Consider the following 13384-nt stretch of genomic DNA (forward strand, 5'->3'; position numbering starts at 1 on the left):
AAATTTTTCAAAATGTGATTATACATTAACAACACTGAACTGATAGTTTAATTTCTGCAAAGCTAGCGCCTTCAATTTTAGGTAGCTTTGTGGTTTAGCTCTTTACTTCGCACTGTTTCTCTTCAACAGTCAGTTCCCTATTTTCAGAGTGAAAAGACTGCAGCGATTTTCTCTACAATCTGAAGGAGTAAATAATGTATTTCAAGTACTTACAACATAATGCGTACAATGAGTACATGTCCCTTCCCACAGATGAATTTCCTCTCAGTTTTAGCACCCATCAAAATTATTACTGATCTGAATTGGCTGAGGTCAACAATGAAAATCCACATACACAGACAAAACTGTGACTGAACACCTAAGCACTTTCTTCTGACAAAAATTACTTTGTGTTAACAAATTTCAACAAAAAAGCAAACCTTCTATACTTATGAAACCTATAATCCATTAATATGTCAAATAATTTAAATCATTTCACCTAAAATATATTTATAGTCTATATACATATAATTCATTCCAATTAAACTTATTTCTGAAATCTACCTTATAATAATGATGATAATGGGTGCTATTCACTGAGCACGGCTGGGCAGCAGGCAGAGCTTTACACAGGCTATTGCATTTCATCTCTAAGACATAGTGCTAACACAATATTAATATTTTATTAACAAGAACCCAAAGCACATACAGGTTAAATAACCTGCCCATCACAATAATGGAGTCCAAACTTAGGTTAAAGAATTAGTTACTGATGAAACAATCTAGTACATGAAATCACAGAATCTGTGAGGATTTGATGTTAAAAAATTAACAAGATTTTCTTAAGAAATTTCTTTAAACAGAGAAAATTCCCAGTTTTGCCAAATGCAATTAGCAGTAACAAGCACTATTGTGCATAAAGACAACCTGCTAATAATATCGGTACCTAAATGTAACGATGACTGAACACCCACAGTTGGAAGCACAGGGAAATTTCACAGTAATCCCCAACAAGTATTCGCCTTTAGTTCTACAGACACTAGAAAGACATCAAGATGGAAACATTCACTTGAGATGTCTGGGCAACTCGGATTATTTTTCAAACTAGTTCCACATCTTAAGAATTCAAACTTTGAATCAATCAGGCCTCAAAAGAAAAAAAGGCAATTAAATAGAATAGAGGAAATGATAAAATCAGGGTGTTTTCCTGACTTGCTAATGGTGAAAATAATAGGATCTTTTTTTTTTTGGACAACCTTCAGTAAAAAAAATGTGCAACAAAACACTTTGTTTAAAAATCACAATACACACACCTGTCTTTGACAGTATGATTCTTTGAGCTTCTTGAGATGTGTTGTCATTTTCACTTTGAAGTGAATCTCACTGCTGTCCTAAGGAGACAAGAGGGAAAAAATTATCCTCCTTTGTATAAACTATTTGCTTTGTTGGAGCGAAATTTAATTACACATATATAGAGCAATGAGAAACATAAACCTTAAAAAAAAACCATAAACCTTGATATCTATATTTTTCCACCAAAACATACTTAACATTTCAAACATTTTATTAGTAGATGTATAAATATTAACTATTATTATTAATCAGGGGTAGGCATCATGACACAACAGGTAAGCTACCCTGCAGGACTACACACATCAGAGAACCAGTGTGAGTTCCAGCTCCTCCGCATGTTCCAATCCAGCCTTCTGCTAAAAGTATGCTTAGAAGCAAGAGATGATGGGCCCGAGTGCCTGGGCCCCTATCACCCGTGTGAGAAACCTGATGGAGGGTCTGGCTCCTGGCTTCAAGATGCTTTGTAGGCATGTAGGGAGTAAACCAGCAAACATTCAACTCTCTCTCCCTACCCTACGCTCCCTCTATCCTTCAAATAGCTAAAAGTAAACTTTTTAAAACACTAATCATTTTCAAAGTTGCTCTGATCTATTACAAAAAAATTAACAAAGATATTATCTTAGGTATCAAAATTATCAATACAAGTAAAAAGGATGTACGTCAAGGAACGCATCCTTCCTTACTACACACCTATTCTATCTGTCAAAAGATGAACTATCACAGACTCCCAAAGAGCAACTCTAAACAAAAAGTATTCCCTACAAGTGAAGTATCGGAGACACAGGCCATTAGCTGAAGCAGAAAACACTCCTACCGTCAAAGTAAAACAAACAACCACACGACTCAAACTCATCTGGAGGACTACAGACTGCTTTCTTCTACCTAACTGTCTAGCAAATCATAACACATATATATCTATACACAAAATGCGCTGGCACGCTATATAATTTCACCCTTACAGATACATATCACATTTACAAATCTATATTAGCAGAAGTTTCATGGCTTAGAATTTTTTTTTAATGGGAACGTCAGAAATATAGAGAGGAAGAGAGACAGAGAGACCGTCCATCCACTGACTGCATTCCCTAAATGGCCGCATTGGCCGAAGCTGAGCCGAGCCGATCCGATCCAATCTGTAGTCAGAAGCTTCTTCTGGGTCTCACATGTGGGTGCAGGGTCCCAAGGCTCTGGGTCATCCTTGACTGCTTTCCTAACCCACAAGCAGGGAGCTGGATGGGAAGCAGGGCTGCAGGATTAGAACCGGTAACCATATGGGATTCTAGTGTGTGAGAGGCCTGTAGCCACTAGGCTACTGCGCTGGGCCCAGCTTAGAACTTTCTTAAAGAAAGGAAAATCTTTTTTTTCCCAAAGGCATAGTTAGAGAGAGATCTTCCATCCACTGGTTCACTCCCCAAATGCCACAATGGCCAAAGATGAGCCAATCCAATACCAGGAGTCTCTTCTGAGTCTCCCACATGCATACAGGGGAACAAGGACTTGAGCCATCTTTTGATCCAGGGAGCTCAATCAGAAGTGGAGCAGGTGGGATTTGAACTGGTGCCAACATGGGATGCTGGCACCACAAGTGCTAAGCCTACTATGCCACAGCACTAGCCCCAGAAAATCTTTTATTTTATTATTTTTTTTTAAAGATTTTATTATTATTGGAAAGCCGGATATACAGAGAGGAGGAGAGACAGAGAGGAAGATCTTCCATCCAATGAATCACTCCCCAAGTGAGCCACAACGGGCCGGTACGCGTCAATCCGATGCTGGGACCTGTAACCTCTTCTGGGTCTCCCACGCGGGTGCAGGGTCCCAATGCATTGGGCCGTCCTCTCCTGCTTTCCCAGGCCGCAGCAGGGAGCTGGATGGGAAGCAGAGCTGCCGGGATTAGAACCGGCGCCCATATGGGATCCCGGGGCTTTCAAGGTGAGGACTTTAGCCGCTAGGCCACATCGCCGGGCCCTATTTTATTTGTTTTTAAAGATCTATTTATTTTTATTGTAAAGGCAGATTCAGAGAGAGAAGGAGAGAAAGAAAGAGATCTTTCAACTGCTGGCTCACTGCACAACTGGCTGCAACAGCTGCAGCTGAGCCAATCTGAAGCCAGGAGCCAGGACTTCTTCCACGTCTCCCCTTCGCAGGCGCAGGGATCCAAGGCTTTGGGCCATCCTCTACTGCTTTCTCAGGTCACAACCAGGAAGCTGGATGGGAAGTGGAGCAGCCACAACATGAACCAGCGCCCATATGGGATCCCGGTGGTTGCAAGACAAGATTTTCACCACTAAGCTATTGCACCAGGTCCATAAACAAAAATTTATTTTTAAATAACTTGACTTTCTTCAAAATTTAACATTTCTTTTATTTGAAATAAAGAAAGAGAAAGAGGCTGACTCTAAGAGAGATCTTGCATCCATAGATAGGTTCATTTCCCATACGCTGCTAACAGCCCCAGCCCGGCCAGGCCGAAGCAAGAACTCTGGATCTCTCATGTAGCTAGCAGAGACCCAAACATCTGAGCCACACCGCCACCTCCCAGATGCTTGAGCCAAAGCAGGCACTCCAGTGGGAGACACAGAAGTCCCAGCCAGCAGTTCACCATCTCTACAACACCCTCCACAACTTGTTCAAATCCTTTCCAAGATAAAACATTATCTTTCCTATGCATGAGAAATTATTCACACTTCGGAAAGTTAAAGAAAAATAATAAAACTCACCTGTCCAATGACTTTGAGTTTAATGTATTCTCCTTCCTTCTTATCCCCTAAGTCCTCAGTTGAAGGTTTTGCCTCCTAAAAAAAACAAAAGTGCAATTCAAGATAAAACTTCCTATATTTTAATTACTAAAGTTATAAATATCCATTACTTTCCCTCATAATGAAAAAAATCCCTGAGAATACCAAGAGCCTTATTTTTCTCTGCCAGTCAAGCAAAAGATGGCCTAAAAAGTACTATCTCATCACCACTTCAACACCAATCAAGAAAGGGATGTCTTGGTCATATTCAACAGGAACGGTCTGATTTTACCATGCATCAAAATCACCTGCAAAACTTGTTACAGCAAACAAACAGAGCGCTGTGCCCCACCTCATGTTTTATTCACTAGGTCTGGTGTAGAGCTGACAATTTGTTCCTCACAAGTTCCCAGGTGGTGCGGAAGCTTTCTGCCGCAGAAACAATTCAGTCATGGTTGTCTTACAGTCAGTCCCCACCATGAGTCTTAGCCACACACCTAAAGGCCTCACTTTCTTCTTACTGCCTATCCTGAGTCAACAGTTAAAAGAAACTGTACTGGCAAGTACAAACTGACAATATTTGCACAAATAAAGGCTACTTGGAAAACAAAAGCAAACAGCAAACTACTGACCTAATGCTCAAGTCAAACAGTTTTATATCATGTATCCTTTTTTCAAACTACTCATTTATTTATGTGGGACAGAGAGGGAGAGATGGAGACACAGACGGGATTTCCCACCTACTGACTCACTCCCTAAACGCCCACACAGCTGGGAACAGGCTGAAGCCACAGCTAGAAACTCCATCCAAGTCTCCCACCTAGCAGGCAGGACCTCTCTGGGCCATCATCTGCCGCCTCCCAGGCACTGAGCAGGGAGCTGAAGCAGAAGCAGAGAGGCAGGATCAAGCCCACACTGTAACATGTGATGGGGCACCCAGAGCGGCAGCTTAGTTCAGTGCACAACAAGGCCTGCCCCTTTCCTATTACTTTTTTTTAAAAAAAAGATTTATTTATTTTTATTGCAAAGTCAGATATACAGAGAGGAAAGTCAGAGACGAAGATATTCCATTGGGTGATTCACTCCCCAAGCAGCCACAACAGCCGGAGCTGAGCCGGTCCGAAGCCAGGAGCCAAGAGCTTCCTCCAGGTCTCCCACGCAGGTGCAGAGTCCCAAGGCTCTAGGGAGTCCTCGACTGCTTTCCCAGGTCACAAGCAAAGAGCTGGATGGGAAGAAGAGCCTCTGTGATTAGAACCGGCACCCATATGGGATCCTGGCGGGTTCAAGGCGAGGACTTTAGCTGCCAGGACACTGTGCCAAGCCCCCTCATTACTTTTAAACTATGTGAGGTGCATATTCAAGATTAGAAGATAAGGCATGGCTGGGAAAAAATTAAGGGAACTGTGTTAGAATCAGGGAAAAAAGCATACCCTGAGACAGCAGGAAGAGGGAGACAGCAGGGAGAGACAGAAAATCAAGAAAAGGAGGCTACAAAATAATTCAAATAAAGGAATTTTGAAAGCAAAATTAATAACTACTGAGTCCAAACACTTCACCATGAAGTATCTCGGTAAAAAAGGAGCACCTTGAAAAATTTCCCAAGAGTGTAGTAAAAACAGCTTTTCCTACAACTGCTCCATATACTTTTATTATTCAGACTTTATAAAAATATAACCATACTGTATTTTACAAGTAAAATAAGCCATTACTTATGTATCTCATACCAGTGGCTTAAAATTACTAAGCTTTATTATCATCATTACTATTATTGTAAAGGCAGATTTACAGAGAGGAAACAGAAAGATCTTCCATTCCCTGGTTCACTCCCCAAATGGCCACAACAACAGCCAAGCTTATCTGAAGCCAGGGGCCTCCGTGGAGTTCCCATGCAGGTGCAGGGTCTCAAGGCTTTAGACCATCCTTCGCTGCTTTCCTAGGCCACAAAGCAGGGAGCTGGATCAGAAAGTGGAGCAGTCAGGACACGAACCAGCACCCAGATGGGATACTGGTGCTTGAAGGTAGAAGATTAGCCAACTAAGCCACTGCAAAGGCCTTTAAACATTTTAATATTTAAAAATAATAGGGGGACAGCGCAGTGGCCTAGCGGCTAAAGTCCTCGCCTTGAACGCCCTGGGATCCCATATGGGCGCCAGTTCTAATCCCGGCAGCCCCACTTCCCATCCAGTTCCCTGCTTGTGGCCTGAGAAAGCAGTACAAGACAGCCCAAAGCCTTGGACCCTGCATCCGTGTGGGAGACCTGGAGGAAGTTCCTGGATCCTGGCTTCAGATCAGCGCAGCACCAGTCATTGCAGTCACTTAGGGAGTGAATCACTGGTCAGAAGATCTTCCTCTCTGTATCTCCTCCTCTCTGTACGTCTGATTTTGCAATAAAAATAAAATAAGTCTTTATTACAGTAACAGACAAAATGAACCTTCACTGAGACAGTATTTCACCTGAAAACTAGAAGACTAACTTCAAACATAATCTCACCACAACACTCTATTCATTTATTTTCATAATCAATACCTATTGCTGCTTTTTACTATCCAAAGAGCGAGACAACAGCTTATTCCGGACAGTGAAGGGCAGTAAACAGCAGCCAAGATGGGAGTCCTGCATGACTGCAGAGGCGGGCGGGGGGATCGCTTTGTGGAAGCATCCTTTGCAGCAATCCATCTATAGCTACAAGGATGATTCTACTGCTGTGCTCCTAGATAGGGTAGCTATAGCAGCTACTCAGAACAAAAAACGATGTTTTCCCCTCCCCAATCCATCACCCACAGCATTTCAGAACCCTCCTTCCACAGTACAACTTTCCTGATCAAAAGCACACATGGGGGCCTGGAGTGGTAGCCTAGCGGTTAAAGTCTTCTTGCAAGCACTGGGATCCCATATGGGTGCCAGTTCATATCCCAGTGGTCCTGCTTCCCATCCAGCTCTCCGCTTCTGGCCTTAGGAAAGCAGCTGAGGACGGCCCAAAGCCTTGGGACTCTGCACCTGCGTGGGAGACTCGGAAGACGCTCCGGGCTCCTGGCTTTGGATTGGCACAGCTCTGGCCATTGCAGCTGCTTGGGGAATGAACCAGCCAATGGAAGATCTTTCTCTGTCTCTCCTCCTCTCTGTAAGTCTGCCTTTCCAATAAAAATAAACTTTAAAACACACACACACACACAAGGTCTTCACCATCCAGCAGCCAGTTCTTCCTACAACACTAAAAGTCTCATTTTCTTCTCACTATTCCCTTTACAAACCCAAAGATTCTGTTAAACCAGACCATTTGCTGTTCTGCAAACATGTCCACTAGCACCCTTCCAGTATTGGCATTTTTATACCTCAGTTACCTAGAATACAACATCCTCTCTCTCAGCCTCTCCTGAAACCACCGCAGAGGTATCTATCCCAAACTTCAATGAAATCCAGTACTTTCAATAACTATTCTATAACTGTAGCACTCCACAACCTTCCAAATAAAACTGGTATTATCAGAGCTGACACAATGGCTCAATGGTTAAATCCTCACCTGGCAAGTGCCAGGATCCCACATGGGTGCCGGTTCATGTCCCAGCTGCTCCATTTCCATCCTACTCTCTGCTTGAGGCCTGGGAAAGCAGAAAGGGATAACTGAAGGCCTTGGGACCCTGCATTCCTGTGGGAGATCTGGAAGAGGCTCCTAGCTTCAGATCAACTCAGCTCCAACCATTACAGCCATTGGGGAGTGAATCAGTGAATGAAAGTTTTCTGTCTTTCCTTCTCTCCGTAAATCTGCCTCTTAAAAAAAAAATTAAATACATATATAGATAGATATACATATAGCCTTAAAACTAGTGTGGTGGCTTAGTAGGCTAATTCTTCCATCTTCAAGGCCAGCATCCAACCTGGGTACTGGTTCTAGTGCTGGCTGTTCCACTTCCAATCCAGTTCCCTGATAATGGCCTGAGAAAGCAGGAGGATGGCCCAACAGCCCTCTGCCTTGGATCCCTGCACCCACCTGAGAGACCCAGAGAAAGCTTCTGGCTTTGGACCAGCCCAGCTGACAGTGTGGCCGTCTGGGAAGTGAACCAGTAGATGAAAGATGGACTGATACAATTCTTCCTTTCCCTTCCTCCCTCCCTTCCCCTTTCTGTAAAATTTTAAAAATAAATAAATTTATATGTATGGCCTTAATGCATTGATATCCTCCTCACTTTCACTCCCAATCCACTGTAGTCTGGTTTATGACCCATTTCACTTAATTTTCACTTGACACTGCTCTCACCAAGGGTTACCAGTTGGGACTCCTTATTGTTAAGCCAAACTGACACTTTCAAATATCTAACTCTCTAAAACAACGGACACTAATAACTTCTTTCTGGAAAACCCTTTACCTTTGGCTTACAAATTTCTTTCTCTCCTCATCCTAAGTCCTTTAAATGCTGGTCATCTCCTGAGCCCCATGTCTCCAGCCCCTCTCTCTCATGTCTCCAGGTGGGTTAAGCTATTATTTTAAGGATGCCTCAGCTACTAACGACTCAGAATCCTTCTCTCCAACTTGACTTCTCTGAGTTACCTACTCATTTATCCAGTTCCCACATATCTACACCCAGATATCTCAATGTTAACATGTCCAAGGATAAATGCATTTTTTAAGAGATTTATTTATTTTTATTTGAAAGGCAGATATACAGAGAGGAGGACAGACAGAGGAAGATCTTCCATTTGATGGTTCACTCCCCAAGTAACCGCAATGGCCAGAGCTGAGCCAATCCAAAGCCAGGAACCAGGAGCTCTTCCAGGTCTTCCATGCAAGTACAGGGTCCAAGGCTTTGGGCCGTCCTCAGCTGCTTTCCTAAGGCCAGAAGCGGAGAGCTGGATGGGAAGCAGGACCACTGGGATTAGAACCGGCGCCCATATGGGATCCCGGCACATGTAAGACTTTTAACCACTACTTTTAACCACGCCAGGCCCAGATAAATGCATTATTTTTTTAAACTCCTGTTGGCTTTATCTTCTTCCCAAAAACCAAAATCAAAACAAATGGTAACTCTTTGATTCCAAATTACAGTAAATGCTTACTACATACTCAGCTTCCCAAAACAGAAACATGGGATTACTTCCGGGTGTTTGCACCTTCCACCACTCCTCACTCTGAGGATGCTCTCAGTTGCTCCCGAGCCCATCCCATCTCTGCACTCCACCTCATTCCATGCACTCATTGTTGCTCACTAACATTACTGCAGCAGTAGGGACACTCCAAGTCTTGCTTCCTTCAAATAACTCAAACTGCCACCAGAGTTTTCTGTTTAAACTGCAATCTGATATGTTCAAAATCTTCAGTTAAACTCCTACTGATAAAACACTGGTTTCATGGTAGTTCCAGCTTAGTAATGCATCTTTATTCTCCATTCTTCTCTTTGAAAAGATCATATTCTTCAAGTCCATCAACAAAGCATCTTCGTATCTGTTATTTATCTCTGTACTGATCAACTCTCCAACCTATTCCCCTATGTAGAACACTCAAACACTACAAAAAGATCCCTCTCAGAAGCATTGTGGTATGGAAGGTTGACCCACCACCGGTAGTGCCAGCATCTCTTATGGCTCAAGCCCTCACTGCTCTAATTCTGATCCAGCTCCCTGCTAATATGCAAGGGAAAGCAGCACAAGATGGCCCAAGAGGTTGGCCCCCACCCACTCACATGGGGAAACCCTTGTAAAGTTCTGGGCTTCTGGCTTTGACCTGGACCAGGCCCTGCCACTGCAGCCATTTGGAAAACGTACCAGCAGATGGAAGATATCTCCCCTCTCCTTATCTGCTTGAGGCAGATAAACAACTGCCTTAAAAACTGATTTTAAAACACTAATACATTTTTTTCTGTGGCACATTTTCATTTTCCCTACAAACTTACAAGGATCACGTTCAAGTATTTCCAACTTTATAATCTCTGTAACGCCAAGCACAATTATCATGCCACAGAATCTTACTCATGCTTCAGATTTGTATACAAGTCAGATTTTTTTTTATTGGAAAGTCAGATATAAATGAGAGAGGAAAATCTTCCATCCATTGATTCACACCCCAAGCGGCCACAACAGCTGGAGCTGTGCCGCTCTGAAGTCAGGAGCCAGAAGCCTCTTCCAGGTCTCCCACGCAAGTAAAGGGTACCAAGGACTTCCCAGGCCACAAGCAGGGAACTGCATGGAAAGCGGGGCTTTCCAGAGCCCATGTGGGATCCCAGTGCATGCAAAGCAAGGACTTTAGCACTAGGCCACCACGCTGGGCCCAATAGTCAATTTTAACAAAAATCTTGGGCCCAGCATGATGGCCTAGTGCTAAAGTCCTTGCTTTGCATGCACTGGGATGCCACATGGGCTCTGGAAAGCCCCGCTTTCCATGCAGTTCCCTGCTTGTGGCCTGGGAAGTCCTTGGTACCCTTTACTAAAGTCCTCGCCTTGAATGCACCGGGATCCCATATGGGCGCCGGTTCTAATCCCGGCAGCTCCACTTCCCATCCAGCTCCCTGCTTGTGGCCTGGGAAAGCAGTCGCAGATGGCCTAATGCTTTGGGACCCTGCACCCGCATGGGAGACGCAGAGAAAGTTCCTGGCTCCTGGCTCCTGGCTTCGGATCGGCACAGCACCGGCCACTGCACTCACTTGGGGAGTGAATCATCGGACAGAAGATCTTCCTCTCTCTCTCTCCTCCTCTCTGTATAACTGACTTTGTAATAAAAATAAATAAATATTTTTTAAAAATCTTCTCAGTTTCTTATATTCATAGTAGGGTATTAGAGGTAACTCCAATTTCCTATCAACACGAACACTTGTGTTTCAACTTAGACTGTTACTTTGAACACAGTAACAGTCATGTTACTAACTTTATGTTTAATGTAGTCTTCCAGCTTCTGGCTGGTACTTTTTCCTTTGACAAAGTAGCCTGGAAATTGAGAAGATCCCAGACAAAAAAGGTCAAAGTTTGTCTACAGTGATCTCCATGGCTTTTGTGTGCCTCTTTCCTTCTTCCCCCCTCTAAAGAAAACCAATGCAAAAGTGCATAGTGCACTAGTCACAAAACAGTACAAGCATTCAGCTCTGGGCCTGGGACACTAGGTCATCCGAGAAAAGAGAATCCCAGGGAGGACAGTCTGAATCGGCTGAAAAGGGTCCACAATGCTGGAGCAAAGACACTTGTGATGGAAAGAAAACTGAGTGTGCATGAAAGATGAATGAGCCTACTGAAAACCTCTCCATTTTCAACTCTGGGTCATCCACAGAGCAAACCCTGATAACTGGAGTGGCAAAGGGAACACACTAGGCACAACGTACTACCAACTTGGAAACAATGGTTGGATATGGAAAAAGAATTAGACTGGAGAAGATGTAGAAAATAAAACAATTCTTACAAATGTATGAAATTAATAAGAAGGGTTTTATTGTGCCATTTCAGTCAAGAAAAAAAAAGACATTCACAAAAACTGTGGCAATTGGTTATGTTGACAATTCAGTACCAGGATGTAACATTTATCCACCCTTAATCCATCAAATAACCCTTCCAACTACACAAGGATTGTACATTCTCAGGGAAAAAAGATCCTCGGGAAACCTAACACCTACAGTCCAACTCTTACTTGATATTACAAGTTATTAAACCATTTTTAGCACAGGCTAACAGTATGGTGGTTTTGTTAAAACATCTTTTTCTTTGAGACCTGCTGGAACATTTACAGATGAAATAACACAATGGGATTATTTTTTAAATAACATAGGATGCTGAAGATAAAAGTAACACAGGCCCAGACAGTTACATAGAATTCATTATACACACATTAAGTTTTTCATAAGAAAAAAAAATCATTAAAAATGCATTCAGCCAAGGGTAGGTGCTTTGCCTGGCAGTTAAAATGTGAGTTGTAACACCCATGTGCATTCTCAGAGCTCCTGGGGTCAATGCCTGGTACTGGCTCTTGACCCTTAGCGTCCCACTAATGCAGAACTTAGGGTGCAACAGTGACAGAGCGAGTAACTGGGTCCCTAACACCCAAGAGGGAGACTCGAAGTGAGCTCCTAGCGAGCTCCTAGCTCTGACCCAGACCCAACCATTTACTTGCTATCTCAAATTTTTAAACAAAGTTTCAAAAAATTCTACATACATCAGTTCATTCATTCCCTAATGAAGAAACCTTGAGGATTAAAATGGACATTCCTAGCACTTATCTGCATTAATGAAAGATAAAAGCCTAATATTGACAATAGTCATTTCCTCCTTACTTAAATGGATTTACCAAAATCCTAAAAACATAAAACTTAAAGTATACTCTCATCCTCACCCGGCATTATGTTCAAACTTCATTTGACAGTACTAGAGATCTGGAACAGAACTGACCAGATTGAACACCATCACTGTAAGGTTGAAGTGAAGCCTGTCAAGATACCAGGCCTGTTTATTTACATTCAACACTCCACTGTGGTTAAACACTTGATAGGCAGTTTCTCAGGGATTAAAAACTGTAATTGAAACTGTTGTCAGTTGTGTAAACTCTGAGTCTTGAACACAGGCTTATGCAAAGCCTGGAACTGGCTTATGTATAAACAAAAGTATTAACAGAACTGGAGGTATGGCAGGCATTATTCATTACCTATTCAACATCTATGTTCCCTTTCTTCCTTTTTTTAAAAAACTTTCATTTTTAATATTCTTTAAATAGTTCGGGCCTTGGGTTTGGGGGCAAGTGCCGCTCCTCACAGTGTGGCGGCTGTGGGGGGTGCCCCTGCCGGGTCGGACCCAAGGCTGGGGGCTCAGGCCAAAGACACTGCCGCAAGGCAGTGAATGAGTCCTAAGCCTCACCCAGGATCCAAGAGAGCTCTTTCCTCAGGGTAAGTGCGCCATGAGGGAACTTGGGAACTGGGGTAAAATTCCTAGCTCCACCTAGCTGCTAATATCTTGCAGCTAGGTGAGTTTGGGAGGGGTTCGGGCCTTGGGCTTGGGGGCAACTGCAGCTCCTCACAGTGTGGCGGCTGTGGGGGGTGCCCCTGCCGGGTCGGACCCAATGCTGGGGGCTCACGCCAAAGACACTGCCGCAAGGCAGTGAACGAGTCCTCGGCCTCACCAGGTGCCAGGCTTTGCCTGCTGGCCACCCGGCGGCCTGCTCTCGGGTTTTTTAAGATATGTTTGCTGCCTGGGGACACCCATGACTAAGTCCAATTTTAGTGTAGGTGAGTAGTGAATCTTGGGTGATTCCCAGTGACAGGGTCATGGAAGTTTTAGGCATGCGTGGGGACTGAGACCTGGTGGTTAGGAGGGAAGTACCCAGGAGACAATTACGGTTAGTCAGATA

At 43.5% G+C, this 13384-nt stretch overlaps 1 protein-coding gene across 1 annotated transcript in view; it reads right to left on the minus strand.

The window, feature by feature from the left end:
• The window catches only part of SUMO1 (small ubiquitin like modifier 1), a 32964-nt gene that overhangs the window by 7688 nt on the left and 11892 nt on the right, over positions 1–13384 (minus strand). Inside the window, exons 2-3 of the mRNA XM_058664864.1 lie at positions 4056–4130; positions 1293–1370 (exon numbers count right to left, since the gene is read on the minus strand). Coding sequence (XP_058520847.1) covers positions 1293–1370; positions 4056–4130 — 153 coding nt within the window. The remainder of the gene's footprint in view (positions 1–1292; positions 1371–4055; positions 4131–13384) is intronic.

This window comes from Ochotona princeps, chromosome 5 (genome assembly GCF_030435755.1).
Source record: "Ochotona princeps isolate mOchPri1 chromosome 5, mOchPri1.hap1, whole genome shotgun sequence".
Lineage (NCBI taxonomy): Eukaryota > Metazoa > Chordata > Mammalia > Lagomorpha > Ochotonidae > Ochotona > Ochotona princeps.